We start from the raw sequence: 26,583 nt of genomic DNA on the forward strand, positions 1-26,583 counted from the left end.
TATATTCAAATTCATTATACTCTTTTCTGTTATTTTGCCAATGCTGTGTATTATAAACCAGTCGAAGAAATGTGACATATTACTATTAAACTTAAATACAGAAAACGATTTTAGTTGTTTAATCATAATCTGAAGGGAGATTTCAGTATATTTCAACCTGGGCCCTATGTTCCTAAATGTGGATGTGCAAATTAAGGAAGATCACCTCCACCAGCAGCCACGACATGCAGGTAGTGGCAACAATGTGGCAACTGTGACTGTCCAAAATATCCTCTTCTTCTACAACCCAATTCACTGTTGACTTGGGTTCTTGTATAAAGACAGAGATGGACATGTGAGTGAGAGTTGAAGGGATGAGTTTGGATTTTACTGAGATGTGGACAATGTTGATAAAGCATTTGACTTTGATGGCCATCCCTACTTGTTTGAGTCACGAACTCAGATGAAGAGTTTGAGTTCCTAAAACTGAAGAGTGTACAAGGAGAGAGAGAAAGCGTCAACAGGCAGATGGACAGTGAGCTACTACATGGTTGTAAGTGAGACTTCTTGTTGAACGAGACGTGTGTAATGATGCCAGACTCAAAGGAAAGACCCAGAATAAGAATTTAACCTTTTATTTGTGAAAAAAAGAGCTTACAATTGAAATTTCATGGACTCTTGCAGTTGCCCCATAGTATTATATTGTAGTCACTACTGCGGTGTTGCAGCTTACTGCAGAGGCAATCTACTGGAACAATTTCAAAAATGTATATATATGTACAATTCATTGCCCCCATTAAATTATAAACATAGTAACCAAGTTGAAAGAATATACCTTTAACAAAAAATCGAGGATGATTCCTCTTATTGCCTGAACCAAAGGCAGGAGTCTGGATACAAACTGTCTCTGTTGTGATGCCCCAATCACCTCCTGGCAATCTCCTGATAATAACTGTACCATTTCATTAATTCCAAAAATATGTTGCTACTGGAAATAATCCAGCGAGCAATTACCGATTTCAAATCTCCAATTTTTAAGCAAAATGTTAGAGAAATTGCGATCCACGCAGGAACGTGGCTCAAGAGGAGGATAACAACAGACATTTAGGCTAAAAACATGGTGTAAATTAACTTGTTTAGAGTCAAATTTAAAGGTCGGGGCTTACGAACACTCGGATAACACCACGGGAGCTTTTAGAAACTACATAAAATGTGGTTGCATAAATGAAATATAAAAGGATCAAAGGCAATAAAACAACTCAGTATTCCTGAATTTAACTGGCAACTAAAAAAGGATGAAAGGATTGCTATAACATGAGACCTACGTTTTATTTTTAGTTAAATTACGAGCAGCACTATTTTGAACAAGCTGCAGACGAGTTACCAAGGTAACTTGGTATTACTAAGGTATTAGCTTTTGTAAGTCAGGGAGAGATAGAACTGATTTAATTTTGGAAATATTTCATAGATGGAAGTAAAAGGATTTAATGTAACATGTTTTTTAAAACTCAGTTGGGAATCCATTGTGACACCTAGATTTCTAGCTGTTGTTTTAACATTGGTTCCCAGGGGGCCGAGAGATGGTAGGAGTTTTCCTGCTAGCTGATCGAGACTGAAGATTATTCATTCTGTTTTGTCCAATTTTAAGTTGAGGGAAGTTAAGAGACATCTATTCCTTAATGGCAGTTAGGCACTCTGTTAGAACACTCACATGGCTGACTTTGTCTGGCTTGAAGGACAAGCTGGCTTCGGTGTCATCGGCATAGGAATGATAGGATATAACATTAAAATGGCTCAGGGCATTTCCAAATGGTAGTATGTACAGCGAAGATAGGATGGGACCAAGAATAGAACCTTGTGGCACCCCACACATCAGTGGAGAGAAGGATGACTTGTTATTTCCAATGGAAAGAGAAATTTGTCTGTTTGAGAGATATGACTTGAACCATCTATGGGCAATTCCAGATATGCCGAAAAGGCTAAAGTCTATTCATAATTTAGTTTTACTGTTTGATGCATTATCAAGGTTGTCATTGAAGGTTGGCACTAATCATTGCATGTGTCTTCTCCAGCAGATTCTGATTTCTACAGGCTAACTGTTCCTAACACTTGAAATACGTGTGAGCTTTGCTGCAGATCCTCACCATGAGTTCTGAGTCAGTAAAGGTGGTGGTCCGTTGTCGCCCAATGAATGAAAAAGAGAGGAGAAACAAATTTGATAATGTGGTCTCTGTGAATGTGAAACTGGGCCAAATTACTGTCAGGAACCCCAAGGAAGCTTCAGCCAGCAGTCCTGCCAAAGTCTTAACTTTTGATTCAGTCTACGACTGGGACTCCAAACAAATAGATCTGTATGATAAAACCTTCAGGCCCCTGGTGGATTCAGTTCTACTTGGCTTTAATGGGACCATCTTTGCCTATGGGCAGACAGGTACAGGGAAGACATACACAATGGAAGGGGTGAGAAATGATCAAGAGAGGAGAGGGGTGATCCCCAACGCCTTTGAGCACATCTTCACGCACATCTCACAGTCCCAGAATCAGCAGTACCTGGTGAGGGCATCATTTCTGGAAATTTACCAAGATGAGATCAAAGACTTGCTGTCCAAGGACCAATCGCATAGTCTTGAGCTGAGGGAGAGGCCTGACACCGGGGTTTATGTCAAAGGCCTGTCATCATTTGTCACCAAGAGTGTGCAAGAGATCGGGCATGTCATGAAGGTGGGCAACCAGAATCGTTCTGTGGGCGCTACAAACATGAATGAACATAGTTCCCGATCTCATACCATTTTCGTCATCACTGTTGAGTGCAGTGAGTTGGGTGTGGACGGGGAGAACCATATCAGAGTTGGAAAACTGAACCTGGTAGATTTAGCCGGCAGCGAAAGGCAGCTCAATACTGGCGCTGAGGGGCAGAGGCTTAAAGAATCCACAAAGATCAACCAGTCCCTTTTTGCTCTGGGCAACGTCATGTCAGCTCTAGTGGATGGCAGGAGCAGCCACATCCCCTACCAAGATTCAAAACTCACCCGTCTGCTGCAGGACTCCCTGGGGGGAAATGCCTGGACTATCATGGTTGCCAACATTGGGCCGGCATCCAACAACATTGATGAGACCTTAACAACATTGTATTACTCCAACAGGGCAAAGAACATCAAGAATAAACCATGCATCAATGACGACCCCAAGGATACCCTACTTAGGGAGTTTCAGGAGGAGATCGCCAGGCTGAAGGCGCAGCTGCAGAAGCGCTTAGGGGAAAAAAGAGGAAGCAGAGGGAGAAGAGCTGGGGAAGGGAGCAATGGTGATGATCTGAAAGGAGAGACAGAGGATGATAATGAAGATGGAGATGACGGAGGAGATTACTGGTGGGAGCAACAGGTGAAGCTGGAGAGAGAGAGGAATGTCATCATGGAGGATCACAGTCTGGTGGCTGAGGAGAAAGTTTGGCTGCTCAAGAAAAAGGAGAAGAAAATGGGCGACTTGAGGAGGGAGAGGGAGGCTGGAGAGATGCTTGCAGCTAAAGTTAAGGTAGGCAGACTTCTCCAAACAGTCTAGGTTGTGTTTCTGTACAGCTAGAATGTAACTGTTGCCTTAACATGACAAAGTAGATTTTATTAGATTCAGCAACTAATTGATTTGTCTAAAATGTACACACAGGCCAGCAGATCTTCTTTTAAGTCAGCAGACTATGTTGTTCTGCATGAGAATGGTCTTTATATCCTGTTTGATTTGAAATGTCATAATCAACTTCTTCTTCTTAATTCAGGAAATGGAGAGTAAGCTTCTAGTTGGGGGGAAGAACATAATTGATAACACCAAGGAGCAACAGAGAATGCTGCAGCAGAGGAGGCATGAAATCGATGAAAAGGTATTTCAAACATCTGGGAAGGGGTGGTAGACTGTTTGAAGTTCTCAAGTCAACAAAAAGTGATGGCAAGTTACTCGATAGTTGTAGGCCTGCAGTCAAACCCAGCTTACATTGGGCGAAAGTTGGCTTACAAAACAATGGTGCAACACCCTTAGTGTAAAACTATTTTTTGTTCCATAATGAAATTGTGGTGGGATAAGCAGCACGTCCAGGTAGTGATGATAATGTTGATGTTTCAATTAAATAGTGGGGTTAATTGCAGGGTTAATTACACGTGTTAACAATTGCTTAATTAAGCCTTGTATTTTGTGTGCAATCTGTGCCCCTGGTCTGATATCCTTTGTGTAGTTTGAGAAAAAATACTTATATGGTGTTAGCAGTGCAGCCGACAGTTCATGTAGTTTGCACTTGGCTCAAGTAAAAGCATAATCTAATTGACTTGTGAAATATTTACTTTCACACTAACACTCAGTCATCAGTCTTCTTCCTTGTTGTCTCTTCCTGTGGCATTATTTTTTTGACAGTGACTATTTTGCTGTCTACTGTCTCTTACTAGACCGTCTGTAAAATTGATGACAAGCTCTGTTTCAGTCAGGGACATCTGTGTTGCCTGACCACACACACAGAGCACTGTGATCTAAAGTTTAAAATGAGTGTTTGCAGAAAAACAGAGAGCGAGAGATGCAGCAGCAGGTGGAGTATCGTGACGAGGAGACTCTGGAGCTTAAAGACATCTATACTGCCTTGCAGAAGGATGTCAACATCAAAACCAAGAAGCTGAAAAAGGTATCAGCTCCAAACCTATTCCAAACCTGTCCTCCACTCACTTGTTCTCAGGATGCATCGCTAGTCCAGGCCACTGCAATCAATGAACCTATACAAATTCATTGCTTGCATAAATATTCATTATTTATAAAAGTTAGGGTATTGCTAACATAGACATAGATGCAGACACTGAGTCTGGGGCAGACACTCAGGGAGCCATGCACTGCTTCACTAAGTCCACTTGCAGTGATCATTGCGGCCTTTTATACACGTACTATTTTGAATTTGGTAAAAACATACATGATTGGCTTTGTTGGTGGATTCAGTTATTCCTTTACTCCTTATGACAGTCAGTGTTTAAGCCAAATTCTAAAACTGAATATTGTTAAAGTTCTTTTCATCATGAAAATTCTCGTTTCCTCCCTCCACCTCTGTGCTTCAGCTGTTTGCCATGCTACAGGAAATCAAGGCAGAAATCCTCAACATCAAGGTGGTGCACAATCATGAACGCCAGGAGCTGGAATATAACCAGAACGACCTTACCAAGGACCTCAAACTCAAGTATGGAGCTTGCACATCATACTGTTTGCCATCAGTTTTATATCCATGATGAACACAATCTTTCCTGCTACAGGAGAGAACATATAACTGCAACAAAGTTGTGCAGTTGCATACTTAGGAACTAGTTCTGTTCAACAAGATTTTCCTTTCAAATATGAATAGTTCATTATTAATAAATATGAGGTTAAATTCGGTGTATAAATTCTAAACCACATCCTGGAATAAGCAGAGCTCCTGGTGTCATAAATGACACAGCAGGGCAAGAATCACAAGAATGATTGTGATCAGTCACATTTGAGTGTTTGTGTTTTGCTGTCATTCTCTGCTTGCCATCTTGTCTGGCTCTTACTGCCTCTGGCTAATTGCTTGTCTGTTTGTCTTTCAGACGTCTGATCATTGAGAACTTCATTCCCCCAGTAGAGAAGAGCAAAATAGACAACAGAATTTACTTTGATGAAGAGGATGAGCTCTGGAAACTGAAGCCCATCACACGTATACAGATGTAAGTTACACAATATTCCCAGCAAGTATTTATGTTAAGTGATTTGTGGCACAGTGAAGTAAACAACAGAGCGCCTTATGAAACAATAGGTATTTTTCTATTTATGATATATTTCATTATATCATATTACACAGCCTTAATGTCAAATGCCAAGTTTTCCCATGATGCTTCACTCACTGCTTGTGTCTGCTTTCAACATCGGATGATGACAAGGCCTCTGTCTGCAGTTGGCTACAGGAACCCTAGCATAAGAAACAGGGTAAGATGCATTTTCTCTTCACCTGTTTCACTGATGAGAATATTCATAGGAGGCAAAGAGCGCAGCACACAGCTCCACCACGAAGCAATGTCACAAGTGATTAAGTTACAGATCTTTCATTTTATCATGAGAATTGTATAAAACAAGCATGGAAATGGGAGTGTCTAGGTAATTTATTGTAATTACAAAACTTTATTGGTAGTTTTATCAAACATTTGAATCTTTTAATGTCTTATGGTGGATTAACCAATGTCAGTTATCAGTCAGAAAATAATTTAAAATATGTATCCCTACTTCATTGCGAATATAAAAATGTACCTGTATTTTGTGCATCTCTGCCCCCAGGATGAATACATTAAGACACTGGAATTGGACTTTCCAACAAGGAAGACTTTTGACTATCAGGCACCGGTAGTTGCCCCAGCGCTGTTAGAAGTTCTAAGGAATGCTGTCAAGATTGATGAGGTGATGGTGATAGATGCCTCAGACTGTGAAAGGCCAGCCAGCGCCATCCCCAGCCTCAAGAAACCAAATTCTAGGTAAGTTAACAGTCACCTGTAAGCTCTCCTTCAGCTGTCAATACCCCATGTTGTACTTATTTAATAATTTTCAATTCAGTTTAATTTTATGTGTATAGCACCAAATCACAACATGACGTAAGAACTTACTGTGCTATCCTGTAGTTTGGCTGGATCTTGGAATATTTGTTTTTTGACTGGAAACATAAGAAGTCATGTTAATTAGTCAAAATGTTTAGATATATGACCTTTTCTGTCATTTCCACAATCTGATTAATTCACCTCTTTTTGCTCTCTGTCACTCAGTCGACCACAAACTGGCAGGAAGTCGAGCAGCCCCTGCAGTACAGAAACTCCTCTTTACCCAAAATGCCGCGGCCTGGTGCCCATGTGACAGCTTCAATCAAAACTATCTCTACCACCTACTTCTCATGCACCTTTTCTGTTGTGTTGTTTCACTTCAAATGCAATGTGTAATAATCCATAGAGTATACATTACCTATTTCAAGTTATTTTATTTTATTTTCCTTTAAGTGCTTTATACAATGTAAACACAGATTTATGAAGAACATGTATTTAGGAATGTCTTTATGACCTCAACTTGACCTTGATTGTTACTGTTAACTGCTATTTCTTAATCACATCACATTACAAACTGACAAAAAAGCTCAAATCTCTTGGGCTGACTTTTGCACAGTGCGCTCTCTTTTCACTCTAAAATAGTTCAAAAACAATACACTAATTGTGCTTAAAATTATATTCCTTTTGGATCAGTTCATATCCTTCTCACTTTACTATTTCAGTCAGACAACTCACGTTCAACTGTTTATTGCAACATTAAAACATAGTTTGTGTTTGGAGTCTAGGCTCTGACTCAATCACTCCCCCGATATGATTACACAGATATGGTGGGAGTGACGAGCTAATACTTGTAACCCCCCCCTGGAGGCTACAGGTGGTTGCTGGGGTGGTGGAGGGGCTGAAGCAACCGGTAGCGATACTACATGTACTTATGTATGACATTGTAATTTTCTCTAACATAATGTGTCTTTGACCTCAATGTAGGGGGGGTTGAGGTTGATATTGTGTGTATTATCCTACTCATTTTTCCCATAATGAAACGGAACACTTTGCGGAAGGGTGGAAAAACGATAAAAACAAGAAGAGTACCAGCCCTGAGAATGGAGTAGAAGCGGCACATACGTCTTGGTGCGTGTATGCAGGGGGTGTACTATTGTAAAAGTACAATAATAAAGTGCCCTTTCATGTAAAATTGCTTTATGTCATTTGTAAATCCACCAATAAACATGCATAGCCATAAATAACCATTGAATAAAAAACTATTTTTGCAACTGGTAAGCAAAGTCTTGTGAAAATGGCTCTCAGCAGATGCCTGGTTGAATCAGATTCAGGCCCTATAGTGTTGAACAGCGCTCCTGAGGTTGTGGATATAACAACAAGATGCAGCACAGACCATCAAAACACTGGGGTGAATACAGAACAGAGATAATAAGCACAACTGCAGATTAAAAATGTTATTGTGCCGGGTGGAGGATGCCAGAGCTCTCGTACAGGAAATAGATAAGTAATGCCTCGGGGTGGAGGTTCTGCCTACAAACAAGTGGTATTCACTGGGGAGATGAACACCACAGAATATACTGGGGCGGACTACTGAGATGACTGAATGAGGAAGTTAAGAAAATGGCTGATGTTCTTATTTACTGGAGGTAAAGCCCAGGGGAACGCAGCAGACACATCATCAGAGCTGTGGCAGCGGAAAAGTAATTAGACCATCCCCCGAGAGCAGTGGCATTAATTGGAATTATTCAAGGGTGTCATTGTAGTCAGAGGTCAGAGTGGGTGACAGTGAGCCAGTCCGGAGAAGTTAGAGGCGAAAAAGTTTTAAATATATTTTTGGCCAAAAAAAGAAAAAGATGGACAAAAAAGGAAATGATGACACTGTCCTTTCTCTTCTTTGGTATCACATTTCATGTATTTTATGCAATTTTTATATTGAGATGTTTTTTAAACCCATTATGTTATTCAAGATAATAATAATGATAATAATGATTCATTCAGCTCAATTTACAAGCTTTCAATTACATCTGAGTTTAACTGAGTAACTAGAACAAGTAGTAGAAGTAGTAGAAGTAGAAGTAGAGAAGTAGAAGGGCGCTCAGAGTGTCCACTCCTTCACTGAGGCTAATGCCCCCTATCTCACCAAAAAGAAAATCCTGGATACGCCCATTTATCTGGATCCGTTTCAAAATGTAATCGTTTCTTTCTTGGGTCATGGCCCACCTCAATTTCATGGAAATATGCTCAGTAGTTTTTGAGTAATCCTGCTGACAGACAGACGGACAAACAGCAATGAAAACACAACCTCCTTGGTGCGGGTAATTATCTATCTCTGCAGTTCTCCTGCACTTCTGCAGAGCTTTGTAATTTCTTTAACCTCACTGTTTTCAGCAGTGATCTACAACTAAACTGCAGACAAATAGCAGCTGGTGAACACAACAGTTACACATCTATTTCTTCCAGGAGTTGGTAATAACTAAAAACAGAGCACAAAGACTGTGAATATTGGACTTAAATTCACTAAATGGAAATGCAATGTTGAAACTTGGTGTTAAAACAGACAACAGCTTTAAAGTAGAGGCCAATTGATGTTGGCCTGTTATTAAAGAGATCTGAACCATTAGCATTGTGATTTACTCATAGCTTTATAATGCAGTTCCTAATATTTTAGTGTTCCCAAAAAGTGACCGAAACATAAATTGATTCATCATTCATGGGGAATTAATTACTGCAGGCGGTCTGTTGACAGAGCTATTAGCAACAAAAAGCTATGCCACATACTGAACAAATTGTATGTTATTGTTGTAATGGCAAAATGATGATGTTTTTATTCAAGTAAAATATTTTTGAGTTAGTTAAGGATTGAAATACAAACTGTAAAATCCCAAACCTTTAACTAACACAACCTCTGTGTCAGCGCTGAGCCTACAAGGCACAACCACACTGCTGTGTAAATGCCACTGATTCTCACACTAATAATTTCTTATAACTTATGTGAATGTGCCGTGTGCAGGTTCAAACGGCCTCATCACTCATTCTTAGTCCCAGGTCAGATCATCCCTGCTTACATCACCCCCACAGTATAAAACCTAATCAGAGACAGTCATTTATCCTGCTGAAGGAATGTGACTGCCATTGCTGGACTGAAAGTGCTGTGTGTGCAGATACACAACACATTCATATATAATGCCCATCAAATTGCTCATTAATATTGTGATTCTATTTCCAGCCTCCCTCATGGGGTCTTTGCACTAACCTGCACCCCAGAGTACCTCATGCTTTGTTTGGCAGATGACCCAGGGGCAGTGAACGCACCACATATTTGGACAAAGTTATGCACCTCTCATGCCAGACTATAAAACCTCACAGTGGCGTGAATCACATGTTATCAGATAGGATTTTCTCCCTCACTTGGATTTATGGCTATCCTGAAAGCTGACAATCATGTTCATCAACAGCACCCTCAGTCACATGTGACTGTGCTTTGGGCTGTAACTGCAGATCCAACACATGGCAGACAACAGTTCTGAACAAAAAAATCTGGTCTGGTATTTTGTGCATGTTGGCTCAGCGCTCTAAACCCAGACTTTGGTGTCGCAGTGGGTGTCTTCCTTTGACACAGGCAGGGGATAAGATAACTGCAGAAAGAAGAAAATAAGTGGAGCAGCTTCTACGTAACCTTGTGTCCACTGTAAGAAACCGACATTCTGGACATGTATGGGTTTTTTTTAGTGATCTACCAGTGCCCTAAATGGGATTTGATGTCAGATTGTAGACTAGCATTTATGCACACAACAGATAGAAAAGGCAGAATGAAGCCACAGTGTTTTTAACAATGAAAAAATGATCTTGCAATTTGTATTGTTTTTGACAATTAAATGTTGGAGGCTATTATTTGACCAATTTCAAAGTTTTAGGATTGAGGTTTTATCATATTATGTTGCTGAATACCCCCAATGCTGTTTTTTTGGATACAAACAGTCTCATACTCAAATATTTTCTGATATAGTTTATTATGACAAAAACCTTTTTGTTGTTATAGTCAAGTCGTTTAGATACTTTACCTTAATATTCTTGACCCAGCTAAGTGTTCAACAGGTTCTACAAAAAATACAATCAACTCAATAAAAGCAGCAACACAAATGAAAAACATGATGAGGTGGAAGGTGACATTTAAGCTTGCATGGAATATCACTGCCACATTAAATCACTGAAATGCAGAAGGTGTTTAAAAGGAAGGAGAAAGCTCAGCACACACTGAGCAGGATCCACATCCTTGGTGAAGGCTTGTGTAAGCAACACATGCTGTCACACCGGCAGCTGGCAGGCACTGACTGTAATGATGCAGCCACAGGCTGAGCTCCCAATGGTTGGTGGGCATATTAATGCTGTGTGAAGAAGGAGGTGAGGGGAGAGACTGTCTGTCCCAGACTAGACGGGGGAAGTGTCGGCATTTGACAGAGAAAATACACCTCACACTTAAAATTTCTTTTAAGTGTGAGTTTTGAAGAATTACTTCGGGGTTATTGGCTCCTGTCATGAAACTCAGCTGGAAAATGCTCTGGTGTCTTCATATTGTATTGGAGCTTTAACAGTGAGGCCAGGCCACTACAAGCCCACACAGAGATCCATGACTGACAGAGTGATGCAGTAAACCAAACCTAAAAATCTGCCTCCACTTTGTGACAAAGTCCGTATGAAAAACAACATTTACCACAGAGCAACCTTGATTTCCTTCTGCGCTTTTTTAGAGATGAAGAAAAGATTATGTAGAGGGGTGGACATCACTTCAACGAGGTTAAATCAGAGAAGAAGAATTCATTTGCAATGGTTTATGGAATGTGTTCCTTCATTCTTCAAACAATTCTCTACAAAGTTTGTACTTTCATTAACCTGACAGTGCAGTTTGAATGATCTTGTTGTGTGTTGGAATAAGTCTGGAACTCAAAAGAATCATTTAAGGCTGAGACAGGTTAAAGGTTATTTTCGATAATGAAACTTTACAGCTGATGACACTTCAAGACGTTTCTCTAACTTGATCTTTTTTTCACTACTGGGGAGGAGCATGATTCAGGGAAAACAGATATTAATATGATGAACCCCTGTATAGTTTCCCTCGCCAAGGTGTCTTTGGCATTTTGATAAAGTCAAATTATCATGAGCAGAAAATACCTGTGCACACTGACAGGAGTGGCAGCAGCAGCAGCAGCAGCAGCAGCCCTTCCTCTTGCTTCCTTGCTGTCGTATTTACAGTGGAGGAGGCAGAAGTGATGAATTCCTGCTGTCGGAGAGCTCCTCAGGAAAGTTGTTAATTCTCACTGTAACTTTGTCAACTTTGCAACAATGGTAGGTAATGAAACTGTACTGTGACATCAGTTCAACTCAATCTTTACACTGGTAATGACTTACTGTGTACAATGACTCACACTATGTACAAACAAACTTAAGTAGGTAAACATCGCCAGAACATCCATGTCTACTAAAAGCTCCAGGAACTAGAATGAGACTCAGTGGGAGACACCTCTGCCAAGGCCGAACAATCCTCATCTAGTTCTTATAAATAAAAAAGAAAGAATGAATCGGTCCGGTGACCTGAATTATTAAACACAGTTTAATAACAATCCTGCATCCACCCATTAAGTTTCCATCATCCCTCCAACAAGTTTGGTGGACATTTCCCTGCTCTGGATCTCCTTTGGGATGTTAAGATGTGATGCTCAAACGTACCCTAAAGACAGCTGCACACTGCAGAAGCTCAGCCAGTTTGGTGGTAATAGGAAATGAACAAACAGACACGAGTAAAAACAAGATTAGATGAAAAAAGTCTCTGGAAAAAAGTGAGACATCACAATCACATGAAAAAGATGGACACAAAAGTGAACAAAGACTGTGTTAATCCTCAGAAAAAACAGCAGTGATACTTATAAACAGTCTGTCCCTGGAAGTAAAATCACAGAGTGTAAAAAGAGACAGAATAGCAGCTGCGGTACAATGGAAACTAGCAGGAAATAAATGATATCAGATGAATATATGGGCTTTACTGAAAGCAGCAAGAGGATGCAGGCAGCAGAGGATGAATAGATATGACATATGAGAAGATTCACGCTAAAATGGATTCAGCAAATTGTCCTCTGTCCTGCACTGAAGTAGAAATTTGTAAGGCAAGAAAGAGCCAAATCTATAACTCTGCAGTACATCTGCTGGAATGACGCAAAGATGCTTTATGGCAGGGAACAGACAAACATCCAGCAGCACCTCATGAAACCAGTTCAACAAAGTTTGGCTTTCTGTGATAGTCGGCAACTGGAGACTGTTAAGTAAGGCGGATAAAGTGGGACACGTGGGGAAGAAGTGGATCAGTAGCACTTTGTTTGTCTATAAAGACGAACAAATAATGATCATAATGAATAAATATGAGCAACACCAAACTGCAACAGCAAAATGTAACGGCGGCTGCTGCCTCGCTCTGAGAGGATGGCTGGAGGAAAACTGCATGAGTGAGTAAACAGGCTCATCGCTGCCAGGTCATCAAAGCGCTGAGGGGATTTTTTCAGGAATACACTAGAATGTGTTCACGCTGAGGTGGTGGAAGGGTTTTCACAACACAAAGTTTGCTTTGCTCTGTGTCCCCTGAAGGATGCACTGAGGAGAATATAAGTACGGCAATTGTTTCATTCTTGAGACTCTAGTGGAGGAAATTCAGCACCTTCAACTGGCATGACTCTCTTTTTACATTGAGACAGTTCAATTTCCGATACAACTCATTTTGATTTGTGTTGCACCAAATCACAAACTCAGACATCTCTTAAAGTTTGAGACCTTTTCTCCGTCATCAGCAGGACTCATTCTTCACAGAGTTCCCTGCACTTTATGTTTTGATCCTCCACTGCAGGTTAGCTTAGCTTCATACTGAGTCATTGGCAGTGAGACAGATAAGCCAGGGGTAAGCCCGACTTTAGCTTGGTAACCCGCTAATCCTGCCTTGTGAGAAAGGCCCTTGAAAACAAAATCTTAATGTCAGATCTAATCCTGGAAGCATCAGTCCCCCAAAGTTCCTTTCAGCTAAGATTCTGCATGTACCCACTTGCACTGCAAGGATGGACTTGTGAATATAAAATACACCTCTTGTCATCTTTAACAGTCTCCACCTTTACATTTCTATACCTAATGTAAACATTTACAAACACTGGTTGCAATTTAACCTTTAACAACCTCTGTTTTACATTGTGTAGCTAAGCCTTAACAAAAAGTCCCTTGAAGAATTTGAATAAACAGAAAGACAGAGCAGAGTAAAATACCAAAATGGAGCAAGCAGTTCTGAAGCAACATGCTAGACAGTTCTCTGCTTGCCCCAACCGGTCGAGGCAGATGGCCGCGCACAGTCAAGGTTTCTTCCAGTTAATTCTCTCCACAGTTGCCTAAGTGCTGCTCATTGTGGGAACTGTTGGGTTTCTCTATACATTCTAAGGTCTTGACCTTCTATGTAAAGTGCCTTCAGATAGTGTATAGTAGGACATGAAATTGAATTGAATCCATCCATCCATCCATTAGCTATATTCCTTATCCTTTACAGGTGAAAATCCACATAGTAAGTCACCGGCCCGAGCAGAAATCAAACCAGGAACCTCCTTCCTGTGAGGCGACAGTTCTAACTGTTGTATCACCGTGAAACAGAACTATACATATCAAAATTCTTCTTGTTTATTAATTTACAGTCTGGGTTCAGGAGATCAGGACACCTACGATCCCGAAGAAACAAGAGTGAAGTTATTTGATTGATTTTCTTCCAACTCCATGACATTAAAACAAATAATGTCACATTGTATTTTTTCTGGTTTGGCCGGTGTGTGTCGGGTTCGGTTATAGTTCCCTCCAGTGATGGAGAAACCACGTCTCCAGATGTCACAATAGTTACAATAAACAATAGCTCTCAGTGGAACCACCCCTCTGACCTCCAACTCAACTTCGTCTGCACACAAGTCTCCTCTGTTTCCTTATCAGCTCACACACACTCAGACTCGGGCCTCATTACCATACCAAAATGCTTGAGACATGTGATATACACCAGCATTCTCCTCTAACGTCCCTCAGTGCAGGTGTTGTAACATGATGCACATCAGATTAGTCTCCAGTCTGTACCTGTGTGTTCCTGTCTCACGCAGCTGTGCCATTCAGCGCACTCATTAATCATGGAGGTGAAGTATTTAGATGGACAATTATTTCCTGAAGGACTCTGTTGTAAGGCACCCATAGAGCTAAATGTATGTGAATAAAGAATACAATAATAGTACATAATGAAATGACAAAGAAAACCCTGGATAGTGCATCACCACTCTCTACAGTCCTTCAGCTTGGAGGAAAAACTGACTGGTCACATACAAATCATGGTGATTATGTGTCATCACTGACTGGTGCAGAAGCAAGCTGATGATTTTCAGCTCACTTGTAAGCAGAACACAGTGTAGCATATATACAATAGGCACTTGGCAAATTTATTCCATTGTGGAGTAATTTGCGGCATATAATGTGGATACATTTACTCTCTAACTTGATTTACTTCCCTTTTAATGGCTTTTCATATTTTTAGTCGTGCTCTTTGGATGGCACTGTCAGTTGGTCAGTGCGCCTCTTTTATCCACATTGCACTAGTTTTCCAGTTAACTAATCATTGGGTTTACTTCTGGTTTGGAATGGAATGGCTCAACAGCAGTTGAACAGATTAGATTTGGAGATGATATTTTAAGTCTGTAAAGACAAAAAATCGAAATACCTATAGCTCCCAATAAATGTTTTACTTGCCAGTGACGTTTCGAGTGCGTGTGTGTGTGGATTTTCTCCATGTCAAACTTATTGTGATGTGCTGATCCAGCTCTCATTATAGTATTATTTTTACTGGATGTGTGTGGTGTTCCCATTTTGTTTACGATATTCTGATGTAACATCAAGTTCCCCAGTGTACCTGTGTTCAGCCTCACAGGGCTGCTAGCATGGCCATATACTTTTACACTCAAGGTTTGAATTATGGAGGAGCTAAGGGGAGATCGGCTCTCCTAAAAAGAACATGAGCAATGAAACATCTTCCATTTTTTTATAGGTGACGAATCTTGATGAGGCTCCAGAAATAAATAATAATTAGTAGATTCATATGTCAACGTGTTTTTCTCAAATCAAAAGACCACTTTTGTTCATGTCAACAACATGTTAATAACAAACAGCTGTCTCTTCCAGTTATTAGTGCTACTGGAAAATAGGGCTGCCCAGAAAGCTACTGTGTGATTCAAACACAGCTTACACTCATTTTCCATTCACAACACATCACAGTGATGTTATTGGGGAGGTCACTGCTTAGTCCATCACTTCTTAAAACTTCTCAAACACTCTCTGTGGCCAAGAATTAATTCAACACATCTAGCAGAGGCAATACAAATACTACATAGAGGCCTTTAAGGCAAAAATGTGAGACACATTTCACCAAAAGAAGCAACGTAGATGGATGTAAACTTCATATTGAAGTTTTTTTTCTACCCTGACACTGAGCAAGATGATAGTTTTCCTCTTCATGTCTGATTGGTGGGATTTCCCATTCAAGTGGTGCATCTGTGGGGGCTTGTGCTCAAAGCCGCTCTGCTCTTAACTCCCTCCTGAGCCCAGGATAAAACAGGACAGGACTCGCTCTCTTAACTTTGCCCTCTTTAGGCAGTTTGACTCCTTGCCTCTATATCCTATGCTGACCTGGTAATGAAAAGCAGGGAGAGAGGGCTCTGGAGAGACGACAGAGCCATGTCCTGGTCTTCCTGACTGAGCTGATCTTAAATGCCGCCTTGCCTCTCTGTAGCTGTCAATCTGCTCTCCCTCCAACCGATAACTGGCCGCTCTTGCCTTCTCCTAATTGTGTCTCTTAAGCTTAAGTTTGTCGTAACATATTGGTGCATGGCGTCGTAGCGGTTATGAGCATGGACAGCCTTGACTGCTCTGACAGCTCGGTGCTTGCCAGGCTTATGACTCAGATGCCCTGCAGTGAAATTGAAGATTTTTTTTTTTCTTCCTTGATCCATGTCCATATTTCAGCAACATATATTGCAGTGCAGAGGACAGATCCTAAGACCCCCTCCTCCATCATCCTGCAGTGTCACAGCAGTCTAGCTTAGGTGTAGTGTTTGCACAGTGTGGATGTCCTCTGCTGTGGCTGCTGGCATCAGGGAATCAGTTCTCCCCCCGGGACACTGGCAGGAGTTTAACACATGCTATGAAGGGAATGACTGGCAATGACCTGCTTTTTAAAATATAGGTAGGTAAGTAGATAGATATTAAAGTAGATCATTAATGAGCAAGGTGTGCCACATGGAAACTTTAACGGCATCAGAGGCTTATTTCCACAACTCATAATCCCTTAAACTACTGTGGAAGACATGTGAATATACCTCTCTCAGTCTCAGAGTAAACTGATTAATTAGGGGAGACAGAAGTCATTCTTTACCAACATTACATCTTCCAGATTGCATGGAGATTACATTGCATCTACAATAAAATTACTTAGAGATCAGCATATGGCAAAACACACTAAAACCACACATTAACTACTTGGCTTCAAAAGAATTGTTATAAACTGATAGATTCCGAATCTTAAAATGAAAATGGAAACTAACTCTGCTCCACTTTACTTTAAAAATTGAAAAACAGATTCAAGCCACTTGAATCTGTGTGAATATTTTCGCTGTGTGAAAATTCCTTCCTATTTTAAGGTGAAGGTTTTAATATTAATACAGCTATTACCATACGATGTGTTGCACTCTCTTCCCTCTGAACGTTAAACATATCCCATTGTCCAGAGGTGCAGGTCAGCAACTGGTTTAAGAGATTGAACAGGATGAGTTTCAGACTCAGTAACTGGCCTTGCTGTGCTTACAGTGCAGAACAAGGACTGGACTACTGATATCTCTGGGTTTCCGACCTGTGAGTCATGCAGTGTCTTGGGATTCAGCTCTGACTGAGCATCTGATAAAACTGTTTGGTATCGATCGCCTGTTCCGTTGTCCTGGTTATAAACTTGTCTTTTACTCTGAAGATTTCTCATTCTGGAGGTGGTGAGGTAGTTTCTGCTTCTCCCTCCATTTTTCTGAGGAAGCTTTTTCTTCATTTTAATGTCATGTAATTGATTGACATTCCTACACTGTTGATCCATCACTTGTGCATCGTAGAAAATTCTCAACAACTGCATTAAAAAAGGGCTCATGCTATTGGTGCAGTCAAGGTCCCAACACATGATCCATAATTCTGTTGACCCCTGGACACATCGCGCCACTGCCATAGAACTTTTGACATGTTGTCTGGATTTCCATGACAGTCGTGGAAATTCATGGTCCCATACCCAGTCCTGTAAAGCTTCTCCTGGCATGTTTTCACAAAAAATATCCAAGCCTCAATGTTCAATTGCCTTGAACTTGCGATTTTATGCCCAAGCACTTTTTGAATGTGATTTTAACAGATCAACGAAACAAACAATCAAACAAACAAAAAACCTTTGTTAAGTTCCTTCATGCTTCAACTGGGAAAAAGCTCCAAATACAAGAATAATATGTGACTTTACAGGCTTTAGGCTTTCCTGTACCACCAAACTCAGAGCAAAATTTACATTTTAGCTGCATGGGGTCATATCAATGAACAACAGTAGCTAAAGGCAATGACTGTGTTTTAATTATTTAACCACTGAGTTCCAATATATCGGAAAACCAAGATAGTGAAAACAATATCCTAGAAAATCCTTCAACATCCCATGTGTTGTATTTTCATTCTTTTGTCTTTGTTTTGCTCTACATGAAGCCAACAAAAATGGCAGTGTTAAACTTTTTAAGCAATGTTGCTGTAGTCAGTGATACACATGAAATATTCTCAGCAACTAAATCAACAACATAATGTAACTGTACCGACTCAGTTTCTAGCTGCAGTCTGTATAAGCCTCATCACTTTATTACAGAGGAATTTAATTTCCGGAGTCAAAATGTAATTCAGAAATACTTTGCTACAGTTTGTCCATACAAAGCTGCTTTGATGGTACAAACACAAGAAACGCAGTCAACATTCGTCCTTAGCTTCATGTTTAAAACTCTGATCCTCTTGCAGATTTTGATTTTTTAAAAACAGCTCAGTGTCTGTAACCAAGTGAAGGGTCAAGGGAAGTGATTCTCTAGAGTTTTACTGGACCATATGTCAAGCTATTTCTCAGATGGAGATGCTAACACAAGCTCAGCTTCTTTCGTGACAAACACAACAGGTCAGAGAAGGTGGAAATGTTTTTTTTTTAAACATCACAGCCATGCAGAAAACCCACATTTTGCCACACTCATATTAACTCAAGTAAAGCAAGTCAGGATTGACAAACTTTGTTTTACCAAGCTTAAGTAGGTGTTGCATATATATTTTCACATTTTCCACATTGTCCACAAAGGTTTGGCCGGTTCTTGAATCTTGGGCAGTCACTTGGTAATTGTTCAGAAATAATAAGAGATGACTTGTTAAACCTTTCTTAATGCACACTTCAACAAGTTCCAAGCCCAACATTGATACATTATCAATTTCAAAATAAAGGACCAATTTCATCTAACCAATATTGTTTGTTCTTTTAGCTCCGTTAGCTCCGTTTTTGGTCTATACTGTTTGGTGCTAAACAGGTAGTGTTCAGTGGATGCAGCGCTGCTATATTACCATGGTTGCCTCATTTGGAAACAGTCTGTACAGATGTGATCATAGAGATGAGCAATGGCATTGGAGTCCTGATGATCAGAAACCATTGTTGAAAACATAATGATTTTTTTAGTTTGGCCCATGTCCCATCTGCTAACATGGAGGAGCCATGGTTTATTATCTGTACTGTAGCCAGGCTCCAGGGGGGAATGTTTTTGCCTCACTTTTGGGGATCGGTCATGTTATCCATCTTTATATATACAGATTGAAATAGTTATGTAAGTATTATGCCTAAAAATATTATTTAGTGAAGCCTCAAAATTATAATTCATTATTTTGTACTAAGTTTTGTGCTTTATATTTACATTAGCTACTGCAGAAATTTAAAGATGCCCCTGGTCGACACAGGGACATTGAGCTGGTATCACTTTCAGTGAGCTGCAGCCACTCAACATTTGTCTTGATTAATGTACTGGGAGAATGCCAACCACAGTGTTTTGTATGTTATAATATCACCACACAGGAAATGTATTAATAATATATCAACAACACTGTCACATGTCATAATTTAACATTACCTATAATGCACACCAATTTGCTTTTATGTTACTATAACTGCATCAACATTTATTCAACACAGGCTCATGTTAAAGTCAAATAGGTTTTTCCAGATGATTGCAAATACTGCTAATTTTCACACACTTTTTTTATGCAGCCATTTGTTTTCTCAAATTAATTAACTGTATTGAGGTTAATTGCCCTGCCTCAGACACTGTGTGGTGTCTGTTAGGGAGCCGCGGATGAATAGGAAATGGTTTGGAAGGAAAAAAGCTGGTAGATAAAAAGTGAACAATAGAATCCCTGAATGCAATTAAGCCGAAGAATTAAAAGTCTCTGCGGTGAAAAAGAAATGTCCTGCCTCAGTAGATCCTCTCACTCATGCAGAGAAAGGGAACTTTGGTGTAGCGATAAAGTAAAGCCTTTCATTCCTCTGAGCTGGGAAACTCCCGGTGTCCAGGAACTAAGGAGAATTTCATCCTTCATTGTCATGCTGGAGCCACTCAGCATGCCTTATAAAAAAAATCGCTTCATTCACTTGGCAGTTCTATATTTTCCTCTCAAAACAAAAGGTGCACTTTGGAAAAAAAAACATTATACAAGTCCCTTTAAATTCGTCAAATATTTATCCCTGTACTTTTCACATTTTTCCAAATTTGCCCAGTTTGGGTCTCCACCTCCCTCCACAGGTGCTCAGTTTGATTGCCGGCAAATTTCCTCATCCATGATTAAATCACTTGCACATTCATTAAGCCATTCTTGGCAAATGTAATCCATTGGGAAAATAAATGATTTACACATGAAATGGCTGTCATATTGGAATTGTGCTCATTAGTGATGATGTTAGGTTCAGATGTGACATATAAATGTTCCTCCATTGTAATGTCCAGAGACGCATCAGTATGACCAGCCTGTGTGACATGCATGATAAATGTATGAGGTGTATTTACCACAAATTACCACTGTAAAATGAGATTTATCACAGCTGCATCTGTGACAGAAATGACAAAGAAATGATCTACCATGCTGGCAGGGTGAAACATATATGGTCACGATCATCAAAATGTGAGGAGACAGTTTCTGACACTTCTTCCTCCCACATAATAGGATTCATAGACTGAATGTGCCTTAGTAGAAGAAAACAAAAAAGTGCTCTTATTATTTTGAATCACACTGTGTTTTCCATCAAAGTCTAACATGGTCGACAGTCACATCAAGGATTACTTCAGCCTCCCAGGTGAACTGAGCAAACACAAAATAAAAATAGACTTAGGATTAAACAACAAAAATAAAACAATAATGCAGGAGTGGAAGGATTTTCAGCACTGCTCACCCACACTGTGTGTTAGTGTGCGTGTGTGTGTGTGTGTGTGTGTGTGTGTGTGTGTGTGTGTGTGTGTGTGTATTGCTTTGGACTGTATAAGCTATCTGCTTGTTTTTGCATGTAAACACATCACTGCAGCAAAATAACAATGCAATATTTTGTGTGTACAAAATGAGGCTTTAGGGTGGAAAAACTGAAGATTATTTGATTTCCTAAAGACTGAGAACAAACAAAACATGACCTGGAGGAGAAGATTCCTGGAAATGAGATAAGTCTCACACGGCAATGGAGTTGTATAATGTATATGAATGTATGTAGATCCGGTGATTTGTCAAAAATATAGACAAATATAAAGACTATAAATCATTAGAGATTAGCATTCAGGCTTTAACAAGGGACTTCTGCCTCTTTTATGAAGAGTGTTTTCATTTCGATTATGGATTCTTTGGTTTATTGTATCTACTGTATACCTGTGTTTTACTTATGTTTGGATTTGGGTTCTCTGAGTTTTCAGTTTCCTGATTTATGTTCTAGTTTGGCTCCTGGTGTGTTTCCTTGACTTCAGATTTGTTTCATTCTGTGTCTCACTCTGTTCAGAATTGTGTTTTCACTCTGTGTTAAGAATTGTGTTCCACTCTGTGTTTCCTGCTTTATTTTGAAAGTCTGATCTCCCTTGTGTTTCTGGTCCATTTATTTCCTACCTTGATCTGTTTCACCTGTTTGTCCTGTGCCACCTGTCTCTAGTTTGTCATCAGTTCAGTGTGTATATAAGTCTGTGCGCTTCCCTTTGGTGTCGTCATTGTTTCATGGTTGTCATTTACTCATGTCATCACCTCTCTCCTTCTCTCTTGAGTCTCCAGTGTTTTTTATGTTTTTTTCCAGTGTGGTATCTTTTTCTAGTTGTTTTTCTGTCTGAGGATTTTGGTTTCTTGGTTTCCTGTGCTTTTTTCTGTTTATGGATTTGCCTACTTAAGGAACAGTTTTTGTTAAGTTTTTCTTCTGCATTTTTGGGTCCAACTGCTATATCTTAAAACTTGACACCTTATCAGGGTTTACCAAAAATAATCTGTTTTATTAATCTAATCTACTAATTCCAGAAATGTCTGTCCGTCTGTCTGTGGCTCAGATATCTTATAAGCATTTCATGTGTATTGCTAATGACCAAAGGAAGTGCACTACTTAATTTGGTACGATTTGGACACCGGATACATTCTATATTAATATTTGAATTAACAGGCATCCAGCACTATGTAGTAGAGGTGGCTGCATTCATTGTACCAACATCAAATGATTCTGCTGTTTGGGTTTCTGCAAACTAAGTCACGCTTCACTGAACTTATTAACAGGTGAACAGCTCTTTGTGCAGGAGCAGCTTCAGGGTTCTGTGGACTGAGTCTGGCAGCCGGTCTTTAGTTGCCACAGCTCAATTACATTACAGCTCATTTGAGAGTTTCAGAAATAAAGCTGCAACCAGTGTTACCACAGGCCAAGAAAACAGCCAATTTCAAACAGACATGTTTAGAACAGGCGCTGCTCTAATTAATTAAAACAAGAAAAATTGTGCAAATTGCAAACCCGTCTTTCAAAAGTTGTGAGAAAGATTTTCATCTTTGATTGTCTCACATCACCATTAATTCATCTCTCTCGCACTTAGCGGTTGACACGCTTCAAGCAGAGAAGCAGATGTACAAGCTGATTGATGTGATTTGTAGGACAGAAGCATGCCATGTGTGGAATGTTATCACACAGTTTTGCACAGTTAGTCAGTTTATGGAGGACAGATGTTGTCAGGAAACGGAGGATGGCTTGACTTCTAAATGATACCTTCTTGCTTCCTTTCCTGTTTGTCGATTACAAGGAATTTTGGCAGAGTTTGCCCTGTTTGATTTGTTGTGAGTTTAAATGAATCTGTTGAATTCAACAGCAAACAACAATGAAGGTTCATGTTGATTGTAAAATGATGTTAATGGTTTATCAGGGATGACATCAACAACTTGTCAACCGTAGCAAAATTTCCAGTGACCTTTCGAGTCGTTCACCTAGTTTTTCCCAGTCTGAAACAAATTTGTCTGATCATGCCGACAGCATATGCAACAATATTGAACCTCATCTCTTTTAGTGATCATAAATTGTGATCGATCGATTGTTATTTTCAGAAAACTTCACCATAACAAATTTAACGCATGACAAACATCAGACTGTTACATTTGAGTGTCAAAATCTCATTGGCTCAATAGGAGTTTTTCTGAGGCACCAGTGATCAGAAACTCTTGTATATAAAAGTTGAGACAATCCCATCAAAAAATTCACATTTTCTTTAATCGTCCTTCCCTCACTCAATAAACAACCCCATAGTAACTCTGCATAATGCACCATCTGTATTGTAAGAGACTTGAAGTATAATAATATATGCATCATATCATTCACTGTTTGTTTTATGGCTTTGTTTACTTCTACAGCAGCCGGCTGCAGTGTAGTTTACCATAGCATGCAGTACTTATGAAAGGTTATTAGCAGCCCTGACAGCTCTGATTCTGAAAAATCTTTATGACTTTGTTTTCCCTCATTTTAATCTAGTGTACCGACAAAGTTACTTGTTTGAACTCAGCTGAGGAAATCACAAGCTCATGTTTACATTCATTATCTATACCGCTTATCCTGTGAGGGCCATGGGGGAGCTGGAGCTAATCCCATTGAGCGAGAGGAGGGGTTCACCCTGGTCACCAGAAAACTTTACTGACTCCCTGTCCCAGAGTGAATCCAATTCAAAGTCCTTCTCCTCTCTCACAAATCCCTCCATTACCAGGCCCACTCTTACATCACTGACATGCTCCACCTCCCGTACCATCTGCTCGTCCGAGGCCAACCTCCTATCACGTCCACTCAGGACCAAGCACCGGACCTGGGGCGACACAGCTGGCCCCTGCCTCTGGGACTCTGCTTTTAATCTTTATGATTAATATTAGATCATGATATGTATCTCTATATTTTTATTTATTCACTCTTATTTGCTTTATTTATTTGCTCCTATTTGCTTTTTCAGTTTTTTTTAATCTATAGTAGTAGTAGTACTGCTATAAATACTATTAGTACTACTACTATTAGTACCAGTAGTATCTATAGAAGTAGTAGTATATTAGTAGTAGTGCCAGGTTATAAATCTTAGATCAAGGAGACATCTTGTTATCGTGCTTCATCAAGTCACTGAGAACATTTAAAGGTATTGCTCTTGTACAATGAATTATTGCTGATGCTCTGCACGTCGTGACAACTGTGAACAGATGAACAAGAGAGTTTCCAAATTTGTATTTGTTGAATTCAATGGTTGATTAGGGTCATTATAAAGAGAGTGGCCAGCCGACAATGCAGTCGTTTCCCAATGAAGACAAACAACCACTGTACTTGTTCTACCATCCGATCCCTTGCTCTCCTCTGTGCTATTGTTTCTTTATCAAAAAGTATGATCACAGCTTGAAACTCTAATTTACTCCCACTGAAGAATTTATTTGCCCAAGAGATAGAAAAATAGAGGACTATGTATTAGCGGCCATGTTGTCAAATTGAAATGACAGGATCCAGGTTTTCAACATGTGGAAATTAAACATTTTAATATTTGGAGAATATAACTGTAGCTGACCCAATATCTGACAGGGATTCCATGGGTTTTTTCCTCTGTAGATATACATTAGGTTGTTGGAGTGCAGTGTATTTTTCATTTTACATTTTCAAAATCCCATCCTGAACCCAGTCTGTCAGCACAAAGTCCAAAGGACATCCTTTGTTAAGGTGCTGAGCTGTTTCAATACCCTGCACTTATAGAGGATTAAAGGGGGTGTGTGGGTGTGGGTGCAGGCAGGTAAGTAAGACTGCAGGGTTCAGACAGGTCTGCACCTGAACAAAACACTGCTTGGTCAAACACGAGGTGGTGGGAGGAAACATAATGTATTAAGAGCCCTGGAGGAGTATCAGTGCTCAGTGAAGCACCAGTAACATGAGATCCACTAAGATGCTGTTTGATAGAGAAGTCAGTCACAGATGCAGCTAAAGGAAACGGTTGTGTTCACATGTTTCATGATGTACAATCAAGTCTCAGCAAATGATACGACTGAAGGTAGCCAGAAACCTTATCCTGCTTATTAAGGGTCTGTGTCCTCAACAACATAACAGTGCTTTGTATCAGCAGTTATACATTAACATAATAGACTGTCGACTGTCTTCTGCATCTGTTGCCAGTTGAACAGTGACAAGTTTATTTATGGGATTTGGAGGAACAGCAACGAATCAATTAGGTTGATAAGATGTGCTCAAGGTCACCGTCCAGTTCTTCAATTACATCTATTCAGTGACTGAATGTTAGATTAATTTATGCAGAGCGAGAATCAATACACAACAAATTATCATATAAAGAACAACACCTGTCATTGTCTTCATCATGTGTCAACTTTGCAATTGATTTAGCTTCATTTAGTCTTTTAAATTCTCAAGAGCCAAGTTGTTAGTTAGTTAAACATTATTTAACAAATAGATTTCACTTCAGTGGAATGGAATAGAAGATTTACTGGAATAGAATACAACTTTTATTCTATAAAACAATAAAACACCCACAGCACCAACAAGCACAGATGACAATACATCTTAATATAAAAATAAATAAAATACCCCTTAATTTAAACCCACAGTTACTGTTATTTTGGCCTCTGGGAACAGTAGAAATGATTTGTAAACACAACATAGAGTAATATCAATTTTTAGGGGAATGGAAATGTTTACTTAGTTATTATAGAGAACTTCATTCTTTTGTGTTTCTGGCAACATTATCAAACATTCACTCCTTTTTTGCTCCGTGTTTTGTCTCCAACAAATCTTAAAGGCAACATTTGGTTCGTTAGACACTAAAGGTCTCTCTGACTTGGAGAACAGGGACTGTGAAGGTTTCTCTACAATATACAATTCTTCTCCTCACCCTCAATTCTCAGAAGTTTCCCTCCAGTCGGTGGATTCTATTGGCAGACGAACTATCCCCTCATACTTTTTTCTAATTTGTGCACCAGGAGAGTGAATTTAATTTAGTCACAAAATAAATCTATCACCTGCAGTCACGACCAATTTCTTCCATTTAACAGAGGGGACCTGTGACTATAGAGATTCCATTGATTGGTTAAAGGAAAATAAGAACTTCCACTATGCTCAGCAAAACGCCTCAGACTCCTTCCCGGGGAGGCCATTAACTCTGATCAGAGGCCGTAAAGATGGGCAGATTTTACCAAAGCTGAGGCTGTTAAATAGAGCCTGTCTGTGGGTTGCAGGTTTCATTGATGATGCTATTGAACATGCTCAAGCTGTGTGAAACACCCGTAGTGACCCAGCAGGAGCTTAGGGAAAGAAACTATTAAGCCAGCTCTATAAGCAGACACCATTACATCCCATTTACAAACATAGGTATTTGGATTTGATGCTGTTGTTTGAGTGAGCCAATTTAATTTAACT

General features: G+C 39.8%; 1 protein-coding gene across 2 annotated transcripts; it reads left to right on the plus strand.

Moving 5' to 3' along the window:
* Window positions 1-583: 583 nt before the first annotated feature.
* Window positions 584-7,722, plus strand: LOC109636761 (kinesin-like protein KIF3B). 2 transcript variants are annotated; one of them, XM_069524171.1, is made up of 8 exons: window positions 584-3,510; window positions 3,749-3,850; window positions 4,514-4,636; window positions 5,058-5,176; window positions 5,562-5,678; window positions 5,892-6,033; window positions 6,283-6,476; window positions 6,762-7,722. In XM_069524171.1, the coding sequence occupies exons 1-8, from the start codon at window positions 2,125-2,127 to the stop codon at window positions 6,847-6,849; spliced, it is 2,271 nt and encodes a 756-aa protein (XP_069380272.1). In that variant the 5' UTR covers window positions 584-2,124; the 3' UTR covers window positions 6,850-7,722. The 2 variants fall into 2 exon arrangements, with proteins under 2 accessions (XP_069380272.1, XP_069380276.1); XM_069524175.1 differs by having other exon boundaries at window positions 592-3,510; window positions 4,505-4,636; window positions 5,892-5,937.
* The last annotated feature ends 18,861 nt before the right edge of the window (window positions 7,723-26,583 follow it).

This window comes from Paralichthys olivaceus, chromosome 1 (assembly GCF_024713975.1).
Source record: "Paralichthys olivaceus isolate ysfri-2021 chromosome 1, ASM2471397v2, whole genome shotgun sequence".
In the NCBI taxonomy this organism is placed as follows: Eukaryota; Metazoa; Chordata; class Actinopteri; order Pleuronectiformes; family Paralichthyidae; genus Paralichthys; species Paralichthys olivaceus.